At 38.0% G+C, this 26361-nt stretch overlaps 3 protein-coding genes across 9 annotated transcripts in view; 1 reads left to right on the top strand and 2 right to left on the bottom strand.

Moving 5' to 3' along the window:
• The window catches only part of EFL1 (elongation factor like GTPase 1), a 59986-nt gene extending 35901 nt beyond the window's left edge, over nucleotides 1–24085 (bottom strand). Inside the window, exons 1-16 of one of the 3 annotated variants that reach the window (XM_015872991.2) lie at nucleotides 24031–24085; nucleotides 18364–18537; nucleotides 18132–18231; nucleotides 17883–17950; nucleotides 17350–17434; nucleotides 16789–16922; nucleotides 16127–16264; nucleotides 15112–15326; nucleotides 13646–13769; nucleotides 12904–12980; nucleotides 12655–12791; nucleotides 11576–11698; nucleotides 9334–9433; nucleotides 2895–3046; nucleotides 2043–2221; nucleotides 188–323 (exon numbers count right to left, since the gene is read on the bottom strand). In XM_015872991.2, coding sequence (XP_015728477.1) covers nucleotides 188–323; nucleotides 2043–2221; nucleotides 2895–3046; nucleotides 9334–9433; nucleotides 11576–11698; nucleotides 12655–12791; nucleotides 12904–12980; nucleotides 13646–13769; nucleotides 15112–15326; nucleotides 16127–16264; nucleotides 16789–16922; nucleotides 17350–17434; nucleotides 17883–17950; nucleotides 18132–18222 — 1759 coding nt within the window. In that variant the 5' untranslated portion in view covers nucleotides 18223–18231; nucleotides 18364–18537; nucleotides 24031–24085. Of the gene's footprint in view, nucleotides 1–187; nucleotides 324–2042; nucleotides 2222–2894; nucleotides 3047–9333; nucleotides 9434–11575; nucleotides 11699–12654; nucleotides 12792–12903; nucleotides 12981–13645; nucleotides 13770–15111; nucleotides 15327–16126; nucleotides 16265–16752; nucleotides 16923–17349; nucleotides 17435–17882; nucleotides 17951–18131; nucleotides 18232–18363; nucleotides 18538–24030 lie in introns of those variants that run through there. The other 2 variants (XM_032446760.1, XM_015872992.2) reach the window with 2 other exon arrangements.
• Nucleotides 18221–21890, top strand: SAXO2 (stabilizer of axonemal microtubules 2). The gene is made up of 4 exons (XM_015872993.2): nucleotides 18221–18543; nucleotides 19846–20025; nucleotides 20198–20400; nucleotides 20908–21890. Exons 1-4 carry the CDS (start codon nucleotides 18221–18223, stop codon nucleotides 21888–21890), a joined length of 1689 nt encoding a protein of 562 aa, XP_015728479.2.
• A 566-nt stretch (nucleotides 24086–24651) lies between the features above and the next one.
• The window catches only part of ADAMTSL3 (ADAMTS like 3), a 172682-nt gene continuing 170972 nt past the window's right edge, over nucleotides 24652–26361 (bottom strand). For all 5 annotated transcript variants that reach the window (XM_015873010.2, XM_015873009.2, XM_015873011.2 and 2 more), the window contains one exon: nucleotides 24652–26257. In XM_015873010.2, coding sequence (XP_015728496.1) covers nucleotides 26148–26257 — 110 coding nt within the window. In that variant the 3' untranslated portion in view covers nucleotides 24652–26147. The remainder of the gene's footprint in view (nucleotides 26258–26361) is intronic.

Genomic DNA, 26361 nt, shown 5'->3' with positions numbered 1-26361 from the left:
CCCTATCTCACAATTAAAAGTTCATAGGAAACAGAACAATTTGAGTGTCTTCACTTTTTTGCACACGCGACAATTAAAATTACTCAAATTTATTTATCTTTCCTTTAATCGCAATAAAACAAACTTCAATGCATTTTGTATTATCTAAGCATTCAGACTAAGAAATTAAATTGTATTGAAGTCTTACCTAGAACATTTCCTGCAGGTACTTCTTCAAGCTCTTCAAGTTCTCTTCCCATCAGCAAGTATAGATTCTCCAAAGTACAGCAAGACATATGAGGTACTAATGGCAGATCATCTGTAGCAGAACACTGGGATGACAGCTACAAAAAACAAAAATACCAATACTGGATTTATCACCTACTGACACAAACCTTGTCTTGAAAGCCTCCTTGGGCCTCAAAACAAAGAAATACATTTTAAAATGTATTTTCATTTCAAAAGTCAGACTTGTATACTTAGTTGTTTCCCCTACAAGTAGCAAGTTCCCAAGCGAACAGTACCTGGAAAATAAAACAATGTGCTTGCTTTGTTGCTGCTTAAGTGCACACTACTTGTCTCTCGCTGTTAATCGTCATTAACAGAACAAATGTTTTAAGGTAATTTTATGTAATTAACTTCATGATTGCAATCTCAACATATTTAACACCACTTTTTTCTTTTTTTAAACACCACCAAAATCAGCTGAATATGCAAAACCAAAATATATCACCATAGTAACAGACTCCAAACCTTTCAAACAAGATAAATGTTTTTACTGATTAGCAGTTACCCTGAGAAGAAAACTTTCTCTAGCAGGTTAGAATATACTTCAGTAAGAATCTCTTATTGGACTGGACAAGTTTTATGCTTTGCTTTAAAATCTGGAAACCAATTTTATTCAAACAACATAAAATTCATATTAAATAGAAAAATAAAAGGCAGTTTCATCCAGATGCAATGCTAGCAAACTCCATTTTTGAAGAAGTGCTTCTGCTTTGGAGGTACTTAGATTTACATTTATTGTCTAAGACATTTCAAAGACACTAAGCAAAATTAAATCCAATGTGAGCTGGAATCAGCCATACCTAAAAGGCTTCACCTTCACCAGGTCTGAAATAGTTACTTTTAGTAACACATTGAAAGTGAAATCTCCAAGCAGATTTTTGAGGCATCACCTTCACATTCTATGATGAAAGTAAGATTGTAAGCACACGTGTTATTTACTAAAGTATTTCATCACCTTAACCAATTAAGCTACATGTATGCTTTCTTAAAACACCAAATAATCAAATGTGGAGACTAATCAGGCAAAGTAGGAAAAAGAATACTGAAGAATCAACAAAGTGGAATACGCTGCATATCTGTAAGATAATGACTAACAGCTTCCAGCCTCTCAATAGTTCAGCTGGTCTTAGTACACGCTGTTATTTAGGCTGTGTTCAAATCTTTACACAACTCCTCTGCCCAAGGATGTGCAGCCACTACAATAGTAATTATTCTCATTGCAAACCTCTGGGTTCAGCATACAGCTGAAAGTCAAAGAATAAGTTTTGAAGCATTCTGTATGCTTACAAGTGTGCTCAAACTTTTTGTGTCTGTCCGTGTTTTCATTGGGAAAAAAAAAAACACAAAAAAATCAACACAAGGTTTTAAATCAAATTATCTTGAATCTAATTAAAAACAGATTATACCTGTAGACATTTAAATGACATGCTTTTACAGGACAGGACAGCAGAAAGTATAATATCCTTTATTAGACACAGATAGGCTGTAATGTTTCAATTAAGGATTATATATCTATTCCTCCTAAAGAAAACATACACAGGCTTGAGACCTTCAGCCAAAAAGTAACAATAAAGAAAGTCCATACCTTCTTCACAACAGCGACTTCATTGCTAGAGTAAAATAAACAATAACTTCTATTAACTACTTCCCTAAGTTACACCGATTCTTCTTCAAATTTCTAATTTGAGCTTTTTTTGGAGTGAGCAATACATTAAAAGTTGCCAGTATTTCAAAAGAATGCCAAGTTATGGTAACGTTTCACCGTCACCTCTTACCTTATGCAAAGACTCAGCAGGATCATATTTGGGTCCCAAAACAAAGATCTTTTGCCCTCTTCGTACCACACCACTGAACACTCTAGCAAAAGCAATGAAAGACTCCTTGTTGTCTGCTTCCTGTTTTGCTGCCTTTGAGGTCACGAGGTCCATTTGATCAGTGAGCTGTTGCTCTTCACCTAATCAAAGTTACAAAAAATATTTCAAGTATAAAAACAGATTCTGTCTCATCAGCTCAAGAAAATAAAAAAAATAAAATAAATCAGTTACATACTGTGGTATTACATCTGATGACACACTGAAAGACAGAAAGAATCCTCCACTGTAACTCATGGTCCAGCCCTATTTATCAATCATTGCTTCTGCACCAATTTATTTTTAGCACTTTCTTCAAAAATACAACACACAATCTCATAAAAACTTTGAGGAATTATAAGTTGCATTGGTACAAAGTACGCTAGCAACAAGTCTGTAATGCAAAGCTAATAGCAGCAATCCAAGTAAGTCTGACACTATCCACATGGACAAAAAGAAACCATTCTGTGTTCCTAGTTAAAGTGAAAAACTATTTTTTTCTGCAGAGCATCCCCTTAAGGCATCATCTACCCTCAAGTGACTCCAAGTACTGAAACTATGCACAATCACAGGCTTATAAACAGGTACCTTTGACACTACTACAGCATTTATAAACCACCAACTTTGCCAGTAACTCCCTCCTTACTCTTCATTTAGTTCCATCTACTTGAACTGTTTAGACATCACTGTAGACTGTAAATAATCAACCATCTGACAACACCCAGAAGCTTCTATTTCATATACCATAAGAAAAACAGGTACCAGATCATTATATACCTTTCTTATCGCCAGAGTTTCCAGACCCTTCAGATGAATTTTCACTTGGGGGCTTTTCAGGAACTTCCTTTCCTTGACTTGCTGCCACTTTTTCTGCATGCCTCTGTTTTGCAAGTTCGCGTCGTTGAGCTATTTCTTCTTGGGTTAAAGGCCTAAAATTGCATTTTAAAATATTAGCATTTGGAGATACACTTTACTTTAAAATAAATTAAATCACACTAATTATGCTTTCATTTTAAATTACTTTTAATTTTTTTTTTTTTCCTTTTTCTTTTTTTAACTATTCTTGGTTGGTTTTACAGCAGGTGTTAAAATGCAAGAAGAAGACTTGGCCTGCTACAATATCCTTCCCATAAAGCAACCTGTCCATAAAAGACAAGAGCCCTGACTGAAGCAACAACAAGGAAAAGAATTTAAATATTCCAATGCCATTTCCTTCTGCTTGCTGGTAAACTCTATTTCAAAATAAAGGGCTTTAACACACAATTTACTACAAGTAAGTAAACAACAAAATAAACAAACAGAAAAAATACTAATATTTAAGACAGGCATTTTCACACTTCCTTAAGGCAGTATAAAAAGACTTGCTTTTAAATACAACACTTCCCAAGCAATTTAAGCCGCAAAGTAGATACACATCCATAAAGTCTAAAGCGCTGCCTGAAGTTGTGTCCTTGACTTCTGAATCTGGCCCTAAGTGAGGATCTGTGAGATGAGATTTTCCACAAATGAAGCTCAAGGAAGTTCATTTCAAACACTGGACATTTGTCAATTCCAGACCCTCCTCTGCTTCTATTCCCATCATAAGAAAGCTACACACATTCTTAAATATAAGAAATTCTGTTTAGAAAAGATCCTCCATTCCTTGTGGAAACATAGTGTCAGGTGCCAACACCAAAATCATTTTAATTATTGTGGCTTAAAAGGTTGGGGGGGGTGTGGGGGGGGGGATTGTTATGCAGGTTTTTTCTTTTTCCATTGGAATTAGAATGTTTTCAATTTATTTTTTACCATTGTGAGCAATGGAAATATATACTGCTTTCCAGCAGTAATAAACTTATTTCCAAAATAAAAACAAATGTATTTTTTCCCATTATGTAAGTGTTTGTAACAGACTTCCAACCTGAGATGAGACACAAGAATCCTATCACATACATGCACTTGTAAAGCACAAGCAGACCAACAAATCACAACACTTTCAGTGTGCCATATTAGTTTTAGATTGTTTAGTAGCTGTGGACAAGTCACTGGGTCTCTTTAATTTTTATACTGTGAAGTGTAAACTATACTCCTTCTCTACAACAAAACAGTTCAAGATCTGCTGAACTCTCTTAGCTGCAAAAGAGCCCTGATTCTTCACCAAACAACACTTAAATACCATCTTTAATGAATGAATGAATCACATTCACATATTAAATCAACCATCCCACATGGCAAAGACAGAAACAACCCATCACTTAAGGGCCAAAGTTTTTGTATATAGACAGTAAGGAAACTGGTTGGACATTTACTCTGCCCCTAACTGGATTAATTAGAAAGCCATGGATAGATGATGTGGCTGAGACCAACTCTGTCTCAATACATCTTTTATATCACCATATGTATGTCTTCTGTATTTCATACATTCTGTAGGAAACTATTTAAAAGAAAAAAAGTTTTATAGAACACTTCACTATGCCAAAATGCTTTTTAGAGTTTGAGAAAAATCACTTTGAACAGTTACTGTAATTAAACAGCACCAAATTTGAGTAAACTCAAAGACCACAAGAACTACCTTTGAATTGAAAATATCTCTAAAAATTATCTAATAAACACCCCCTAATCCACCAAGGGTAAATTGCTGGAATTTGAAACAATTTCACAACTTGGAACCTGGAACAGACAAATTACATGCCATGGGAAAGGCAAATGTGACAAAACTGCACCCATAAACTTCCCAGAACGTTATTATTACTCATTTAAATATTCTCTTATACAGTCATTGTGACAGAATCAAGAATCTGCATCTCTGAAATTTCAGACAATGTGTTCAATTTGTTTATTTTATTGCAAAAGAGAGTGAGGTTGAACAATAGAAAACACAAAGCAGATGGTGAAGAAGAAAACCTTCTTAAATGAAGACTTCTGCCCTGAAGGCAGTTGTTCAAAGCTATTTAAGGGGTTGGAATGTCTGAAAAAGTCCCAGGGGTAAGAGATTGATAGGGAAAGTAGTGAGGAGACAACCAAGGGATAAATGTAGTCTATATGTCAAAGCACAGAATGCACATGAGGACGTATGTATGCATTCCAACACATTTTGTTATCCAAAAATGCTTTTCATTTTTGTAAATAATTCTGAGAGTACAAGTAAAATGTATGTATGCTCCACTCCCATCTCTTCCTTACAAGGCACTTTTATAAATATCACTGTATTTAGGTGTCAGTCAGTCCTTACCAAAAACCCCAGAGGTACCTCCAAATTCCGAAAGCACAAACTGCAATACACACATAAGCACTGTTAATCACATTATCAAGTTGATAAGAAGCAGACTGAGCGTGGGCAGGTTTCTAGCTAGTAGGTAAAACCTAGACTTGCACCCAGTTTGTGTCAGCATTGACTTCCATAAAATTAGTCACTGCTAGTAGCATCATAAGAAATCACAAATCTGAGATCGCTGATATCATGACATGTTGTCAAATAAATCCTTACACAGAAGTGTAACACACTCAAGCAGAAATGAAAATTCTGGAGCAGAAAGGGATTCCCTGCCTACAAGAGATGCTATAACATGCACAATGTACGCATGAACCAGGCAAAGGCAGCATTACCACCCAGCAGACTGTTGATGCAACAGACTTCAGGTAAAATAAACAAGCTGATGATGACTATTTTCTTACTGTCGTATTACTCAGGGATATCTCATTCAGTTCAGACTGAACGACAACTGATTCTCTTCACTCCATCAACACTGTGAATGACAGCTTTTCTGCCCTTCCATGTTATGAAAGGCAGATTTTGTTCCAAAGCATTTGAAAAATTCAGTCAGATCACACACAAATTGGCCTCTGGTTTCTAAATAATCTATTGGGTTGGGGTTTTTTGTTTTTGTTTTTCTTTCTAAATCTTAGACCATCTGAAGAAGGAAACATCAGCCAGAACACCACTTCCAGAGATGTAAAGGGTTTTCAGTTGAAGTCAGGCAAAAATCAGTGGATTTCCATTTTTTCCTGTGATAAAGTATTTAGAACACAATAGAAAGGAGACGGAAGTATGCTACAATCTGTCAGTTTAAGACATGCAAACAAGATTCACCATGGCAAAAGAAAACTATTATACAACTCAGCATGAAATTATTATAAGAAAAGGCTGATCTCATAGTGACACAAAAAAAGACAAACTGATTTCCAGCTAACTGGACTTTTAATACCATCTTCAGGAAAATGCCTAGAACGTTACAGGTTTTATATGCCTCCTGCACTCATGAAATACCATTTTAGTAGATCAGGTTATTAGGTCAGCAGGCCTTTCTTAACCACCGTTTAGAAGAAGAATTTGAATATGTAACAGTAAATAAGTACAGCTATCACAAATATGGTCTTTTAATACAAAGCAAGGAGATTCAGAGAAGCCAATCTGTCCTATTTTCCATTAATTCTGATTTGAGATATTTTAAATACCTAAAGTGAAGTAGATTGTACTGCACTGTTTTTGTGGGCTCTTAATTTGTTTGTCTGTCCCATGCAACCAAGGGACCAGCAATTTTCACAAGTTTACTGGAACTTAATATCTTCAACATCTCCACCTCTTCTGTCTCAATTTGTTGGAATTAGCAAATAATTTCACAAGTTCAGCCAGAAGAAACTGGAAGACAAAGCGTACTTGCACAATTCTGATTTCTTAAAGCACTGACCAAAAAACTCAGTATCACAGTGGTACAAGAAGTCCAATTCCATGTCTTCCCAAAGCAAGATAAATATAAGCTGCCAACCAGTTGAAACCTGACCACAAATCCATTTTCAACTTATTCTAGTGTTATAACTTCTGGCATTTAAACAGCAAAAGCAAAAAAAAAAAAAAACCAAACAAATAAAAAAACAAAACACCAAAAACCCACAAACTTCAGTAAAGAAATTATTGATTTTTAAAGTCACCTTCTGGATGATATTTGTTGCCAGCAGCAGTCTCAAAGAAAGCTGGATTTTTAATTAAAACAACCTTCTTTATCATTTACTGAATGCCTTTGGAAGTAGAAGAGCCTTTTGCTTTTCCCAGGCTGTGATTAAGAAGTACTACAAGCAGGTGGAAGAAGGTAAACTATAAAGACACCATAAGACAAAGTCAATTTGCAGCTACAAAGGAAAAAAATCACAAAAAGGTAACGTTGCACAACAGCACCTTGCAAAAGGAAACGAAAAGAGAGCAGAAGCACAGATCTGCTTGTTACCTCTGGAAGCACTACAGCGTAAGCCTTGCAAAACAAAATAAAGACAAAACCAACAAAACACAATGTACTCTACAGAAAAGTATCTACTTCTTTACATGCTTTAACACATGTAAAAATACCCCCCACCCAAGAGGATGCAAACAACCAAGCTGATAGGTTCTGCATTAAACATCAAAACACACAACAAGAGTAATGACCCTTGAAAGTCAACATGAAATTGAAACATACAATGCATACATGTTTTTATATTAGCAAATATGAAAACACTATTATAACATACTCTTCACCTACACATGCTAAGCGTGTAGCTCCCTCTGCTCACGCATCCTTAAGGAAGATCCTCACAGAGTATTATCTGATCCTCCTGGTTCCAACATCAGATTACACACCTTCAGCACAGCCATCACAGCCTTTGCTGTGCCAAATACACATATACACATATTGGCCAATATATTTCAAAGCGTATTGAAGAACCACATTTATACAATTATATAATTTTAAAGCATTGGTATTTTGTTGCACTGAAAATATTTCTTCAGTTTTTCCTTTTTTAGATATAAACTCCTTTTCTGATTTCTTCAAGAACTGCTTATCTATAGAATCTTAACCACTAAAACACATATTTAGCTACATTACTGGTTCTCAAAATAATGGGACCCAACTATAACTTCAAAACAAACTCCCTAGTGTTACCTAATCAGCAAAATTAAATGGTGATGAAACTGACTGATGATCTCAAAAGTCAAGCCACGTGATTTCATTTTTATACAGACAACCAGTAACTAATTGAATAATTCTATGTTAAACACTTCAAGATAAACCCTTCAGAAAATCCAGAAAAACACCACAGTCCTCAGTTTCCTCGATAAAGGCAGGGAAAGGACACTTTGCCTACAGTCAGAGCTGGTACCCTACAAATCCCCCAGAAATAACACCAAGTCAATTCTCATTCTGCTGCAATATTATATCAGAAAACCCACTTTTCAGTGATTTAGTCTAGACACGTTTACCTACATTTTGTCTCAGTTTCTGGATGAACTGTGCATTATTTGAACTACCACTCAGATGTAGTCTTCCACTCAACTCAGTAAACAATTTGATGTTTGCCAACCCAGGTCAATGACTATCAGAATTCCTGAGGGTGTATAACTAAAGAAAGTTTCAAAAAAGGCAAACAAGAAAGATGTAAGATGAATATTGGAAGAGACAGGGAAGCGGAGTTTATCCATGAGTGGTCATGTAGAAGTATGCAAACTATGTAGAATGAAAATATTAAGAGCTACCCATTAGCCCTGGGAAAGTCACAATCTCTCACATGTGGTCTTCTGCTTGAAATCACAAAACAGGACCTGTAGTAGCTCATTTCATTGTTGTTGCTGCAAATAAAATCCTGAAAATACGCCCCACGCTTCCTGTATCTGGTATATTTAAAAGCTATTGCTGCCTCTGTGTTGCATCATGTCAAACAATCTTGATTCTCAACCAATAAAAGAATGGATTGCTATCAGTGGCAGAATTGTGAGAATGTGGTGGCCTCAGTGTATTTGGAATGAAAAATAACTCTTCTGTAATCAAGTACCTGTGAAGGAAAGCAGGCAAAGCAGAAATAGCAGCACAATGCTGCACTGACGCCTGATCACACTCAGCATCACAGCAAAGAACGCGAAGCAAAACAGCACCATCTAGTGTCTTGTCAATCCACAAGTGTAAAGCGTTTGTTTTTTTCTTTTACCCTGAAGTCATTAATATGGGAAGGAATTTTTGGTGGAAGATTTTAGATAACTGTGATAGAAAAAGATTGTGGTCCAGGCAGTGAATGAAATAATGGAAAAATCTTCAAGCATTATTACAGCAAGGATATCAACTTATGTGCATTCAACAGTCCAACCTAGTGTAGAGCTTAACATACTGCATTACTTAGCTATAAGTGAGAATCAGTTTTTAAGATCATAAAAACATAATTGATTCCTGAAGATATTAATGTAGATTAGAAGTGATGTTATCCATCTCCTTACCTTGGTTTATTGTGTGGCAATGCCTTTGCGTCAACAGCAAACATTTTGGAAACAAAAACAATCACTGGGGCAGTTCCTTCGCTACTGCATTTCAGAAAAGCTGAACAAACATAAAGGTTATTTGCAACATTTTTCCCCCCCAGCTGTATGGACAACATTGTGGCTTTCCACAAATGTTACAGGAATTACTATTTCTCCATTTCAGTGAGTAACATGGTAAGAGACAAATCAACAGGAAAAATATATATTTCTCTGCTTTTCTCATTTGGTAACTGTACCTCAACCTTCAAGTTCATTTAACAATAAAAAGAGTATAAATGTAGAAAACCAGGCCCTTCATAATAAAGCACAAAGTACACATATTCCAACTAAAAGTATTGCTATGATAATTTAAACTGTGTTCATAAGCAGGTTAAGATCAAAATGAAAAGATAGGGAGTGGCTTAATATCTAGACTGAGCTATTAATCCGGTGCCTCACTGTATTCTTCCTTCATACAGATCAAAGGCAGGAGTCCTGAAAGCATCTAAATACTCACAGCTTCATGAAATTCCAACAACTCAGCTGCAAGAACGGATCCACTTCAATGTTAACACATTCAGTACTTTGGAAATACTTTTTTCTCCATCAAACTTGGAGCTCATTATCGCAATCAAAGCAAACATTACTGTTTAAGACTTAACAACACAGAAAATAAATCGTATTCTAATGCTCTGCCTTTCATCTTTTATGTATGAATACACAATATTGTAATCATAAGCACTTTACAACTAAGAATTATCAAAAAACTTACTGTGTAGTACCCTATTTTCATGCCCAAGAACAGTAAGACCTCAGTTTACAGAGGCAACTTTCTTCCAACTGATTTACACTACTAAGATTCTCTACACCGTCCTGAGAACACATCTATTGTATTTCAGAGAAGGAGAAAAGCATTAGTTTCCTCACATCAAGAAACAATTCCTAGCAACCTGCCAACTTGACATCACATCTCAAGTGGACATTTGACATCTCACCCCTTTGGATTCCACGAAGCTCTCTGTAAAACACTGTTTTAAAAAACACCTTTAATTACACACACAGTTCAGAACTTGTTCCAACTGCTCCTAGTTTAGGCATGCTATCTGCTCATCACTGTCATTCAACTAACTCTTGAAGTGTCATATTTACTACCTTATAGCAAAATACCATTCTATTTCTAAATGAATGTGCTTTTTAACAAAGTTTTCAAAGAAAACAAAACAATGCAAGCAAGGTTTACTTTTTCAGCTTTTGTTTGCTATTCTGTTATCATTTCTTGAATGTTACAAAATAATTAAGAAATTAACTATATCTTGAGCTATGAAAATATAGCTGAAACCACAATCATGTATGAAGTCACAGCTAAGCTACATTGTAGTTTTTCCTAACAATGCATTCTCAATACATAAACTTCTTAGTAATAAATTCAACAGAAAAATTGTTTTCATTTTACACTAGCAAAACTGGGCCTCGATAATCAATATACTTGTAACTGTAAAATTCAAGTTCAAACCTCCAACTGGCTAAAACTAATGTTTTTAATAAATATGACAGCAAAACATTACATTCTTTCTTAATTAAAATCGCAGAGTATCCTGAGTTGGAAGGGATCCACAAGGGCCAAAGATCAAACCTTACGTCTAAGAGTGTTGCCCACATCATCTCCTGCAGCTCACTGCTGTGCCCACTACCCTGAGCAGCCTCTCCAAGTGCCAGACTACCCTCCTGCTGCAAAACCCTTTCCTAACCCCCACCTGACTCTCTCCTGACACAGCTCCACGCCGTTCCCTCTGGTCATGTTGCTGTCAGAGTGGGGATCAGCACTGCCCTTCTGCTCCCTGTGAGGAGCTGAGCTGCCATGAGGGCTCTCCTCAGCCTGCTCTGCTCCGAGCTGAATTGAATTACATGATGAATTCCAGCGTTTAGCTCTATATACAAGAATTAACCTCGTAACTTCCCAAAATACAGAGTTTAAGTCTCAGACTGTTACTTGCAGCTTGAGTTGCCTAAAAGTCATGAATATGTGAGATTGAAGAAAAATATCAGGTTTAAAAATAAGACAATACTATGACAAGTCACAGATAAACATCAACAAAGCTACTACAAATGAAATAATTACATATGTCTAAATATAGCTTACCACACATCTTATAATCTAAAGACAAACAAAATAATCAAGTTTGAAGCAACACTGTGCTCCTGGCAATGGCTGAACACCTACCGCTTTTCAGTTCCTGGGTTTCTGGTGGTAAAGAATCAAATGTTTTAGCTCCAACACACATCAGCTTTTCCACTCTCTCTGGAGTGATGTCAAGGGGACTGGGAAGTTTACTACACACCATAGCTAAAGCACATTGCTAAGGATATAGAGAATCTTCTTTTTATTTCCTTACTGAGTAGAATAAAAGGAAGATAAGAGGTTTTGATACCTGTTTCTCTAAATAAACACTATCATGCACTAACTGCCATCCACAATAGACAGCCCCAGTCCAGCCCTGTCTCTCACAGCACGCTCGAGTCAGCAACAATTTCGGACATTCAACCACATGCAGAGCAGACAACTAAGCACAGATGTCCCACTCTATGTGCAACTGGGAAGCGAGGAACTGCACAACTGACAATTTATAGAGCTAGTGTTTGTAAATCATTAACTTGCACATATCTACTGATTAATAAGTATAATAATAATAATATCTACTGATTAATAAAGTTAACATGTTTGCATATAGTTATTGAAAGAAGATATTTAAGATGTTCTGTCTAACAGAAGAATGTTCAATCATGCTATGAATTTATGAACTTCTTCCTTCCTGGTGGCAATCACAGAGCTCTGCCTTTGATAAGTATTACAGATAACACTTGTTCCCTGCTATCACATTAATGTAAATGTCCTCCTATGATTATTCACAGCTTCTTCATCAGTACACACAGATATCATGAGAAAGTATGCAGCACAAGCTGCCTTCTCCGCATTGTCCTTTGCTTCATTATCATCTCAGGTACTTTTGTTAGTTTGTTTTCAAATCAAGCTATCATTAGTTTGGCCTTTATTTCTAACACTCCTAACATCTTGAAAAACAACATCAGAACAGAAGCTATGATAGAAGGGAAATGAAGAAAGCAGATACTACTAAGGAATGGAGGCATCACAGAAAACATAAATAAATAAATAAAACAGCCCTGTTAAAGTACTAGTTACCACTAGTATCAAATGTGCCAAATCATTAAGCAATTAAAACACACTCTTTCAAGTCTATGAACCGCCAATAGAACAAAAAGCTGCATCTTCCTGAAGGATACAAAGGACTGCATCAGATATAGGTAGCCACTGACTACAGATGGCATTAAGGTGAACCTTGGGGTCTGCATGCCGTGACTCCCGGGGACCAATTTTCAAGCCCAGTGAGGTTACTATCTTCTCAATTTTTTCTTTATCTCTGTAAGAAAAATATAAGCCATGTTGGTAATATCTAACATGCATTCCTCGCTACAGTAGTTCAAAAAACCACTGGTAAGGGATTCTGTGAAAGCTTCACAGTTTCTTCTCACCTTTTCATAACAGCTTCATATAGACTCCATATGTTGTCCAACACCAACTGCACAAACAAGGGCTTCTTTCCTTTTGACTGGTAGAACATGAAAAGACATGCAGCCAATTATCAGCACTTCCGCATTTTTCCAGCAGGCTTAAGGCTCCTCTTTAATTAAGCATTTTCATAAGTAGTATGTAAAATCTTTATTCAAAACCAACCCCATCTCCTGTTCCTACACAAGATCCCTGCTTCAACCCTTGTCTAAGAAAGGGCATAAAATTCCAGGTTAGTTTTGTTAATTAATTGCAGTATAAGCGTTTCACTTTCAGAGAAAAAGCCAGATAAAGACAGAATACATCCACCTTGAGCACTGTTATCTTCTCTTTAATTCTCACCTACTGAGAAGAAAAAAGTCATCAGATGAAAATAGGGAAACTCCTGCCCCCTGAGTGGTAGAAACATGCCCAGAAAAGTACAGTTCTCATGCTGGTGTTTCAAGCACAGCATTCAGTTACAATTTACATCTCACTATGGCAAAAAATTCCATAAAATCCTAAATCCTCAGTTAAACATGGAAATCCTAAATCAAAAGCCATGGAAGCACTTTTCAAATCAAATGACAGAGGCCCATTCACTACACTGGTTCCTAAATTACCAGACTTGCATTCATCTTCTGTGTTTTGCTGTATCCTGAACCTCTGAAGCTGGAAAACAACAACTAAATAAACCCCAGGTAACAGTTCTGACAATCTCCCTACCTGATCACCTTTCATTATCTTCTTTGCTTTTGTGTTCAGATAATAATCTCCCCATAAAGTCTTCAGCAGCAATGCAGGCTTGATTCCAATCTTTTGGCTGTACAGCTTTGCAAAATGCTCAATGCTGAAAGGAAACAAAATGCATCTTGATTGAAGTGTAATGCTGTTTACACGTGCTTGTCAGCCTAAGCAAGTGACAACTTACACAAATATCATGACCTTGGTTTGCTCCCTTTTTTTCTCCCCCAGTTTGCCTTCACGTTAGCCCCTGTTTTTTCACATTTACACCAACAAAAACATCCAATGGCAACAGCTCAAAAACACCAGCAGTATTTGTATGTTTTTGTTTTAAGTCAGCTCAAAGGCTGAACTTGTTCAAACTAAACAAATATCTGTACCACCCCTCGAGAAAAATATCAGAAACAATACTAAATTTTCAGTATTTAAAGTCACATCTGTCTATCTGACTCTATAAAAGAGCTCCTGTTACACATTTAACTGTGACAGAATGGCAAGAATTAAAAATCAAGTATTTTCTCTTGTCATACTTTAGCCATCAAATGATGGCAATTGTGCCTATTTCAGGCACTTAAAGCAACGTTACAAATAACAACATGTCTAACCCATAAAATAACACAAGTTTTAATACTGAGGGGATATAACCATTGTAAACTTCTCAAAGCCTGAAGTCAGAATACAAATGTATTCCTTAGTGGATGTGAAAATGGATTAGAACTGCATGAATACTGTTAGGTAATTTGCAGCTTACATTTGTTCTGGAAGCCTGCAAAAGGAAATATATACAAACAAAAACTAACACTTTGGTTCTGAGAAGATGAAAGGTGAACTGGGTTTAATATTAGCATTCTAGCTATGCTGTCAGGCAACAATGCACCACAATGCAAAAGTTTCAAGAGATTTTTTCAGTTTCCTTCACTGCAGTGATAAGAGCTCAAGTTAAGACTAAAATCACACCAAGTAAATTCCAAATCAAAGCTTGAGCTTGACTTAAGAATGCTGGAATTTATTTAAAGGTTTAAAACATCCAAGAAACATACTGGATTACCAGGTGAATCTCTAATTACAGACTCGTGCTAAAGCTGAGGACTCCACCTTGCGGCCAGCAGTCAGAACAGAGCACATGTCATCCTCATTACAGCATGCTGCCCTCAAAAACTGGTTACTAAGAACAGGACTGCAAAACAGGACTTATCACAGACTCAGATCAGTCAGCCTGGTAATTTTGTGAAATTGTTCTATCCCCACATTCTTACTTCTAGTTCAGTCATAGTGTTTCCAGCTGTACAGTGTTGATGTATATACATATATATGAGGACAGATAAAATGTTGCATAGCACAGAGAAGGAAAAATCAGCAGAAGGAAGGAACCCAAAATACCTCAAATTTAACGTTACCGGTGGCAAACACATATCAAAAAAAGGCATCAAAGCAAACTTAATACCTACCCAAAACCCCAGCCATCAATTGCACTGGCAAACACCACATTTCCATGGTCTGGAGAAAAATAGAGGTGGGAATCATCAGTATCTTCTAACCCAGCACTCCAGTCATAAATTTGATCTCCAGCTGCTGTGTCAGAACTACTTTCATTTTCAGCTTCTTTTTCAGCTCTTTCTTCTAAGACTTTCGAGGTAAAGAGTGATCCAGTGACTGCATTTATCTATGAAAGGGCAGGCAAAATCACCTAAAGATCTGTACACTCCTTTACAACACCTGTAATTTAACACAATTCCTCCCACCCTCCAAAATACAGAGAGTTTTTTGAACACTTTTGCACACTTAAGATCCACTCTGCAATTTAAAACACAGATCTCAGGTATCAAATCCTGTCAATCTGAAGACCATGGGAATTTGATGGACTAACATTTCAGCTCAGAGTAGGTTTTCCAATTCACTCACTCATGTCAGGATTAAATCAGCTTTAGATCATTACACATAACCCAGCGCTTCTCAGATGAGGGAATGATGAAATATAAACTCATAACTGCCAACAAACAACAGCAACAGAGGGCAAAGGGAAACCATATAGATAACTGTCAAAAACAGAACTTTGAAAAGAGTCTGAAGGCAATTTACCTTACAATCTCAGAAGAGTTAACTTCATTCTGGCATAAATGTATCATTATCAATAACAGTCTAAAGATATTTGTCTGGCCTCAAAGGAGCTTAGACAATTTATCGGGGTAAGACATACAACAAGGATTTATGACAGCTTGTCCAGCAACATTTCATTTGCTTTTTCCCATCAAAGACATTCAGAATGAACCTTATATCATTGATACATTTCCTTTTCAGCTGGTTAAATGAGACAAGCTGTACCAGTGCTCGGTTCCACAGCATAAGGAAAGATGGTTTTGTTGCAGTTATAAACCATTGAAAACCACAATCTTTCTCAGTTCAAGAATGGAGACAAGGCTGGGGGAACTCACAACCAAATGAGACACTAAAGCATGAAAATACCTGTTCTAAAATATTCTTAAGGTGCATGTATGCCTCCTGAGGGGTTAACTTCAGCTCCACAATCAAGCGATCAATTTTATTTATCACCAATACTGGACGAATATTTTCTAGCCATGCCTGTCGTAGAACTGCTTGAGTCTATTAAGAAAAAAACAGTTGAAAAGAAAACCCATTACAGAAAGCTTAACACCACAAGAGAGAGAATGTTACAGTTCCACAGGGATAGTTATTACAGAAGATATTTTTATAGCTAAAAAGCCCACCAAACTAACCCATACTCCTATAAAAGTCATTAAAAACAACCACAAAATCATTATTTTGCATAATACTTCCATTTTCAGTATTCCAAAAGCACACAATATTAACTAACTTGCTTCAGACATTAACTTCCGTATACAAATATTCTATTACCAGAAAAATTATGCAGTTTTTCAGCCCTACACCACTACACCCACTCAACAGCTTTACTCAGTTTTACAGCAAAACCAATAAATAAAATTATCCTCTTTCAGACCTTGAATACATGATCATCCATTACAAGTTTTCCAGAACTCCTTAAGCCAGCTTATCTTTTATTTCCACATAATATATTCAGACTTACAAACAATTCTGATTTGCTTACTCACTCTACACTGTTCTCTCTCATGTGCTTTTTATTTCACCTGTGGACAGACGCCTTCAACAGCATCCACCACTATGATGCAACCATCACAGAGTCGGACAGCAGTAGATACTTCTGAAGAAAAATCCACATGCCCTGGGGAGTCTATTAAATTAATCAGATACTCCTGACCACCTAGGATCAAACAATAAATATTTCAGAACAGTTTCCATAAATACATATTTTGGCCAGGTTGTTACACTGCTAAGCCAGTACTGATTTCCAAGGACAACATCTGTAGTAACTCTTAAGCTCAATAAAAACTTAAACAGCGTAGCATCCAGTGGCTTATACATGAGGCAATTTAACTCACAACTTTTAAGATGAATTAACTGTATCCCTGCACAAATACATCGCTATCAAGGAAGTCTAAAGATACTGTTTGTCTTACTGTTTGTCCTTGGTTAACATTTGGATACATGCTAAAGACTTTGCAGAATCGTGGCTAACACAGAAACATACAATTTACATAGATCTTTTTAGATCTCAACAGTGACAATGGAGACTCGGGGAAAATTCCCATCAGTCAATCAGCTTGAACTTGCTGCCATCAACATCTTACCTTTCTGAAAGTGCAATGAAATCGCACTAGATTTCATCGTTATCCCTCGGACCTGCTCATCCTCCCTGCTGTCCATATATCGCAGCTGAGGGCAAAAACAAAGGAATAGATATGGGGAATTATCTTCACAAGTTATCAAACGCTAACAAGCGTAACTGCACAAAGACAAGGATCACAGAGTCACTCAAGCTGGAAAAGACCTTAAAGATCATCGAGTCCAACCATGTCCTAACCATACAACCCAAGTCTAACAACCCTCTGCTAAGTCATGTCCTTGAGCACCACATCCAAACAGTTTTTAAACACAGAGCGGAATGGTGACTAAACCATCAATCACATCAGCGTCTTAGTCCCTTATCTACCTAACTTTCATGAGAACTAGAAGAGTCCCAGGTTGACCCTCAGATGAAAGGAACCATGGGGAAAAGCACAGATCTCGCAATTGGATCTGCTAAACTTGCCCTGAAATAGCACAAGACAAGGGGGGGTACCTCATCATCTCTGTCATGTTACAGATGAGCAGGTAACTCTACCTTTCCTGCTAAGCGGCTGGAGATGATCCCATTGCTGGATATCAGGCAATCCGCTAGGGTGGTTTTGCCTGAAAGGAAACACAAGTTACTCAGTTTTAGTACAGCAAACGATGCGGCGGCATCACAACTGCTAACGACAGCACAGAACAGCATCAGAAATCATTGGAGCCGGAAGGGATTCTGCCATTCTAAACATGCAGGTGTTCATTCACACCAACATTCAGCGATGACTGCCGCGATTTCGCTCACCGTGATCCACGTGTGCCAGCACACAGATGTTCCGGATGCCGGCAGCCTTTTGCTGGAGGCCCATCATCTTCCCCACGCTCGTAAGGACCATGGTTGAGCCCTGTGACAGAGGGAAGCGCTCAGCTGAGACACCACACGCCGAACGCCGCTCTCCTCGTTACATAAGCCGGGCAGGGAGCGGCCCTACAGCTCCCACTGCAGGGCGAGGGCCCCACCGAGGAGAAACACTCACCACCACGATGGTGCTCCACACCAGGAAGCCCAAACCCGCTCCGCCCCCGCGGGCCGTGACGTCGGACGGCGGCCGGCATAGGCCGCTCCAGGGGACGCCGTTGCTGGGTGACGGAGCGCTGCCTCAGTCGGAGCCGAGCATGGGGCGGCCGCGGTGTCTGTGCGAGATCTGCACCTGCGGGTAAGTGCCTGCGCTGCTCACACGATCGATTTGTTTCTTACAACGCAAATACTAAGTGCGGTGAGGAAAGGAGCTGTGAGAAAAAGGACCTGGAGAGCATCAGAACGAGCACGGTGCTCCGCTCTGCCCCAGTGCTGCACATTGCTCTGGGCTCCACGCTCCTAAAGGACGGCTGTGTCATAGGAAAGGTGCAGCAGAGGGATATAAAGGTGAATGAGCGACTGGAGCATCGCCCTGTGAGGAAAGGCTGAGAGGGGATCTCATCACTGATTATAAACACCTGAAGAGGGGTCTGGTTGGGCTGTTTTGAGTACTGTGCAGCAATAAAACAAAGGGCAATAGGCAAAAACTGGAGGACAAGAAGTTTCATACAAACATAAGGCAGAACTTTACTAGGAGAGAGCCTGAGCACCAGAACAGGCTGCTCTGAGAAGCAGCAGATCCTCCTATGGATGCATACATTCACAACCTGTCTGTATGCTTTCCTATGTAACCTACTGCAGGGAACTGCTTCAGCAGGGGTTCAACTTGATTATCTCCCCAGGTCTCCCCCAACCCCAACAGTTAGATTCATAGAACCACAGAACAATTGAATAAAACACCACAAAGTACATAGCTTAAAATAAATATCATTAAAGTTTCTACAGCCAATAAAACTCAAGCTGTTGTTGGCTTAGGCAACACATTTTGTTTGCTGTGGTGTAGCTATAGTGTTTGTATTCAGGGGAAGCCTGGTCACTTGGCACTGTTACCTGGATATTGCAATGCACACACCTCTTAGAATAGGTTTCACATTATAACATACAGAATCCACTAAGAGCTGAATCTGAGTGTTATTGTTCATGCTTAGGGATTGCAGTCTTGAGCCCCGTTAGATACAAATAATTGTTACATATTTCTAAGAATCTATTCAGATTCCTTTTCTTTAGGCTGAATCGCTTCTCGTGCCTATTAAGTGATCTTTTCACATAGCAGTTTTAATGCCAGAAACCACTGAAGTGCTCAGTGTGCTTAAAGATCAGTTTACTAAACATGCAATATTTCTCAGGTCCAGTGCTGGGCATGTCTCTATTTTTACAGCTCAGAAGTTCCTTTCAGCTCAAAGCTTTAAGACTTTTGCACTCTCTGTGTCTGTTCCATTAGCACAATATTTTGTGCTCAGAAACAAAAAACCCCTTTAAACGCAATCTAGTGACACGGAACCGTCTTCCTCATTTGTTATTCATTCCCAGTAGATAAGAAATTACTTTTCCCTTTAAATGAGACTTCTTAAAAAGATCTCATCTGATGTATTTCGCCCAGGCGCCATCGCTGCCCTCATAGGCCTACAAGGATTTATGATAACGGACAACAGCTGCACCTCACAACAGAATATGTGGAAAAATACCCCAAGTACAGCAACATCTCTCCTGCCCGGAGCCTTAAGCCTAAACAAGAGTACCAAGCGCATCGTGGCAAAATGGAAGGAATTACAACATTTAAGTAAGCATTTTAAAGCAATGTATTTTCCTATTGCTTTATAACATTTCTCATAGTTTCTCATTGAAGGGGAGGGAGAGGGGGGTTGTTTTTTCCCCACACAACAGGAAAACGACAAGGGTGACTCCATCAGCAAAATGTATTTTAACCAGTATTTTCCTCTTCCTCAATTCAGATCTGATTATTTACCATATGATATTGTGAAACGGCCATTTCGGGTACAGGAAGAATATAAACCAAAGACTGGAGAGCTAGAACTTGGAACCACGTACAAGAAAGATTATAATGCTCATGAAATCCAACCAGTGATGTTAGTAAGACCTTCAGAGAGAAAGCACACTACAGGAGGAAAATTGGATACCATACCGACCTATCAAGGTAATAACAAATGCCATCTTTAGAAAGATGAGTAGGCAAAGGTAGTTTTCTGGGTTTTCTTTATTAGAGATGTGAAACTGGATTTCTTAGTTTGGGCATAATAAAGCTGTTTAGAGCTGACATTTACAAGTTCTAAAGAAAAGCTACCCCTGGGACTCTTTGGCTAGAAGGATGCTGACACACATTTGTTAGGCTCAGACATAAGTTTGTTGTTATTAAACTCACAGTATATCAAGAACATATAGAACAGTTAGTGGAGAAAATTTAGTGTGTATACAGAACGCTCTTTTTCCTTGAGGAAATAGTATTTGGTGCTTTATTTTGACATTTTTCTGGTTCTGTCACACTGTTCATAGAAGACAGGTTTGTCACATCACAGAGATAACATCTCTCTAACTCACACCCATTTTCTTAAGTTTGCAAGGCTTAGTACCAGAAGTTGTCTTAATTTCAAAGGAACATTCCTAAGAAATAACACTTACATGAAGTTTTGCTTTTGCCTTAAAGATGACTATAGGTCATGGGAAATTCAAAGAAGGGAACCTGTTAAATTGGATCACGTCTACCACCCACCTACAGAGAAGTTTGGAAATCCTACTACATTTCAAGATGACTTTGTTCCTAGGGAACTGAATCCTAGACAAAGTTTCAAACCTCTCCGTGTACCCAAACTTTCAGACATGCCTTTCGACGGCACTACGAGTCACCGCATTTCCTATATTGCTCATCAACTAGAACCAAAGTTTGTAAAATCGAAAGAAGAGTATAAGCCAAGCAACCAACCCTTTGAAGATCTCACAACTCACCGGAATGATTTTAAAGGGCTGCCTGGGCCACTTGCAAGAAGCTGCAAGCCTGAAAATGCAAAAGTCCAATCCAGTGATCACTTTAGTGGGGTCACTGAATTCCAGGATCGTTTTCAGCCCTGGCAGGTCTCCTTGCCTGAGGCACGCAAATCAAAAGAGTACACTCCTCCCCCGGGTAACATGGACTTTAACTCCACAAGCCGCCTTGATTACATTAGACATGAGATTTCTCCCACTGTACCTATAAGGCCAATTTCTAACACAAGAAGAAGCAGCGCCCCTTTCCAAGGGAATACTACTACGAAGGAAGACTTTAAAGCCTGGGCCAGCTCCCGGCAAGAAATTATTAAGAAACAACAGGAAATCCCCAAACCCACAGGAAAATTTTATGATTTAACTACATTCAAATCTCATTACGTACCACATCACATCGTTCCAACTCGAAGTTTCAAACCTGTGCGTGTCATTCTTCCTAATTCAGCTCATTTTCAGGATGAAACTATGTATCGCACCGAATATACTCCAAAGAAACAAGAGATCTGCCCAGCAAATTACCCATCTCCTCCAGGTTACACTTACGTAAACACAGATTCTCATGGTCATAAATTCTTCCGCCAGCTCACTCCAGAATTTTCTGAGTTAAACAGCAATCACATCCCTAAGGAAGTGGCTGTTGTGTCTTAATACTTACAACACAAGCATCCTGGTGAAATACCTGGAACGCTACCTGTTCTTTTTCTTCAGATTACATCAAAGCAACCTCAACAATGCAAGTTCTGATTTGATAAGCATATAGACCGATAGCTGAAGGAAATCAAGTCAAACCAGAAGACTACTGAAATACTTCTGGAGATGTGCCTGTTTTTGTAGGACTAATCTTACATGGAATCAAGCCTTTTTTGATTGTGCATTCCAGGTTCCTTGACACCTCAGATTTCATTATGTTCCCTCTGAAACCTACTTTCCCATTAATGATTTTCTGCAAGTCAAATCACTGTAGTTGCATTTTATAAATAGCATTTTGCTTTTCAGAGTAATCAAATAAAATGTTGAATAATAACTCGCATATCCCAGTTCTTCATCTCATCAATAGAGTGGATAGGATAGTAATAGAGTGGAGAGGATACACTTTGACACGTCCTCTCCTTCCACATCAGTAATTTTTTAAGCTGTTGTGCTAATTGAATTTCTCAGTGAGATTTCATAGATGATGGTTATTGTACTTAAACACGCAAACAGTGAGAAAGAAAAGAGAACAAGGCTCAAAAATTTAATGCCCATCCACAGCAATTTTGGATTCTGCTGATATCTAAAGCTGAGTGGATTTAGATTGCCAAGGTTCATTGCAGAGAGAGTCTGAAAAAGGCAGGAAAAAGGCAGAAAGAAGCGTATGTGGAGTTACAAATAAAAAGAAGCATACATTGAGATGTGCAACTGAGAGCCTGGTTTCACACTGAATAGATATTGAAAGCAGGAACTGGATCTTATGTAAGGAGGAAACCTGAACTGAGTATAATAAAGCATCAGATATTTTTAGGTAATTCGTAGCATCTGTTTGTTACATGATTTACTCTGTTAATGAAATGGCAATTCAATTAAACTTTTCTTTCTAGAGACTACTCATTTCCTCAGCTGTAGGATTGGAGATGAGCAATGAAGAGTGAAACAGGTTTGCCTGAAAAGAAGGACAGAACGACTAATTTGCTTTCATCCTTCTGTACTATAGAAGCAGACAAACCACGGACGCTGCTCTTCGTGAAACTTCACACATTCTCTGTTTATCCACAGCTGAAGTCAAAACATCCCACAGTTACACCTGACAGCACTTCCTACATGCAATTAATAACACATATACACCTTATTCATACCTCATTTGACACTTACAGAACCCCCTAATATCCTCCCAGCTCTCTTTTCCAGGAAAGAAGAAAGAATCCCTGAGAAATGCTTCCTGAACCCATGTAGTTATGCATTCCTGCATGTTCTGCTGGCAATGGCTCCTCCCCAGGGCCTGTGAGCAAACCCCAGGTGTGTTCTGTAATTTACACAGCTGGTTTTGCAGTACCCAATTAACGTATTCCTTTTTCCCTTAATTGGTGGGAAGTCATTTGCTGCCACCTACCAGCACAATACAAAGAAATTTCAAGTGGAAATTCAGATATATTTTTTCAGGGCTCCTCTACAGATGTGTGTGATAACTTCTTTTGGTTGAAGGAGACATATTCTAGTTTTACCCTTGAATTTTCTCTCTCCTGTATTTTAAAGTACAGGAAAGCACCCTTATTACGTTACAGTAGAAAAAACACATCCTGAAGATCATGCTTCCAAGAAAAGCATCAAATGATATTATAAACCTTCAGACACTAATTAAATATTTAAGGTCAACTTCTTCATAAGGAAGATAATATCGAAAAACACACAAAATCAACAGCGAGCTGTTTCTCAAAAAGTTTTTGTTAAAGCAGTATTTTATGATATCAAGCTAACATGTGTAAGTGGAAGTTACTTATGGATTCATAAGCTGTCCCAGAAGCGCTTATCACACACTAATTGTTCTTTTCTTTTGAAGGCTACAGACAAAGAAAGAGTGAGTCAAAAAAGAAAATTAAATGGAATCACACCCCTTTGCAAGTGCTACAATCCAGGCTAACTCTAAAATACCATTTCATTGTTAGGCATTTTCAACTTAAAATAGTTATGGAACCATAACACAATGAAAAGTGCAACAACAGCAGAGTAGCACCAAGTCCTGGGCTGTAGCAAGTGAGGATTTGCTCCAACATAACAGCTGTGGACATAGAAACAAAGGAAAGAAACTTCTTACCCTTAGTAGGCCTCAAGTAGGTGGGGATCTCCAGAGAGATTCCTTCACCTTCACTGTCCACCCTTAAGTGAGGTCTGGGAAGGGGTGGATTCTGGTTGCACCCCTTCTGGTCACTCAGCTGCATGGCATTGCATTGCATGCACCTGAGCTCCCCTTGTTGGCCCTGCCTTCCCACCAGGTGCTCAATCACTGCTTCAAGCTGTGACTTAGCATTTCCACTACAGGAACTGTCTTTTCTAAAATCCATTACACATTCTGGAGATTCTGAAACAAATTTATTCATATAGCTATTGCCACCATCCACCAAATATAAAACATGGAGCTGTTCCACTGGCTCTAAGTGAACGCTTTGAAGGACTGACAAAGAAACCAAACTTTATTCCACCTTTTTACAGAATCCTCATTCTAGATTTCCAGGACTTAAAGCTGACTGCTCAAGCTGGGTCACATCTCTGCTGCTTCTTAAAGCTGAGAATCTGTCTGATAACAGCTGCCAAAAGTAAGAGCTAAGCTTTAAAAATCCCAGTATGATGGACGTGGTAGGTTGATAGCGTTACCCTTGGAATGAAAGCATGACTACCATGAAAATCACAGTAATAAAGAACGTCTGAGTAATCAGGGTGTTGAATAATCAAAGTAGAGTTTATTTCAGAAATATCAAAACTACGCTGACGGAAGCAAAGTATCAGACACCTTCAGTTACTGCAGAAGCAATAAAATAATGTACAAAGGAATGTCATGCCAAGAGCAATAACAAACATTTACAGCACTGCTTCTGTATAGCATGCATATGTAACCAGAGACAAAATTAAAGCAACCAAAGAATGCTATGTGTTAACATCTGAAAACTTTAAATATAAAGGAAAAATATGAATAAGAAATTTTGGTAATAAGAAAAAATATATGTCCAAAAATCTTTATTAAACACTGTACAAAACAAAATATTGCACTTTTAAATCAGACAATAAATATCTACAAAAAGTATATTACAAAAAGTCTTGGGTATTTTGTTTTTTGTTGTTTGTTTGTTTGTTTTTTTAATTTAAGAAACTGCTTAAACAATCCAGACCCATCACTGATTAAAAAGGTAATGATTAGGAATATCCTTACCTTGCAGTCAGCCTTGGACACAATAGTCCACATTAAACATTTTCTATACAGTAGTGCTAATCTAATTTTCAGTGATGCGCACCCATAGTGCAGGAATGCTGCTTCCAAAACTGTTCTGACAGCACATGCACTAATTAAAATGTAATGTAGTTCAGTAATGTAACAAAAGATCCAAGTCTAGACTCACATTCAGGCTTCCAAGAAGCGCAGTAGTGTGGAAACTACATTAAAAAACAAAGCAGCTATTTGCTGCCTTCTGTGGGGTTCCCTGTGCTTACAGCCCAAATGAGACAATCTGTAAGACAGAAAATAAGATATCCAGAAATTCCATAACCAGAATTCCTCAGCTTGCAAAGATTCACATGGTTAACAGTCATGATAAAAATTCATCTTGAAGGAAAACTGCTCAAAACTGATTTTTTTGGACTTCTATATCTTCATAATTAGTAACTCTTCCTTGGACTTTTTTCCCTGTTAATAAAGTATTTACCTAAGACAGAAAATCTGACGCATTTTTGGCCATTTGTTGGCTCTCTGTTTTACTGTGATAGGGACAAACTTTTGATTCACAGTTCTGACAAGGAAGCCCTGTGTCTAATTCAAAATCAGTAGCAAAGTCTAACCATGCCAGAACTTTGTACTTCAGTGACTGAGCAGAAGAACAGAACTATAGACAACTACACTTCATTTTTCAAAACAGATCTACTTCTGTTCTGAAAACTCTGCTGACATCTGCTTTGTCTACAAAACCAGATTTCCTAATTCAAACATGGAGATGTTCAACACCTTAAAAGTTCCACTGTAAAGAGTGGATAATAAAAGTTCCTGGAAGAAGTACCCTGCCCAGCCTACCAATCTGCAATACTGTTTTTTTTCATTAGCCCCAAGTTTCCACTTAACTGTTATGACTGATGTCTTATTTACAGGTATATAATTGGAGCAGGACAGTTTAATGAACCTCTCTTCTCATCTCTTCGCTGCAGCATCACAAATTTTCCGTAGACAAGTTACATTTCTTGACACGACTGACAACATCTTTGTTTGTAGACGTCTATCAAGCATAACCTCAACTGCTTTGCGAATGTACAGTAGTGAGTTGTATCCTTGCATTCATCTTCTGAAAAATATATTTAAACGTTAAAAAACTTTGACAATGGACACAAGACGAACAGCAGAAATCATCATAACAACCAATGGGTTACTGGTAGCTTCATAATTATT

Source organism: Coturnix japonica, chromosome 10 (assembly GCF_001577835.2).
Source record: "Coturnix japonica isolate 7356 chromosome 10, Coturnix japonica 2.1, whole genome shotgun sequence".
Taxonomy (NCBI): Eukaryota; Metazoa; Chordata; class Aves; order Galliformes; family Phasianidae; genus Coturnix; species Coturnix japonica.
The sequence above is the reverse complement of the archived record's forward strand: the minus strand, read 5'-3'. Positions and strand labels throughout refer to the sequence as shown.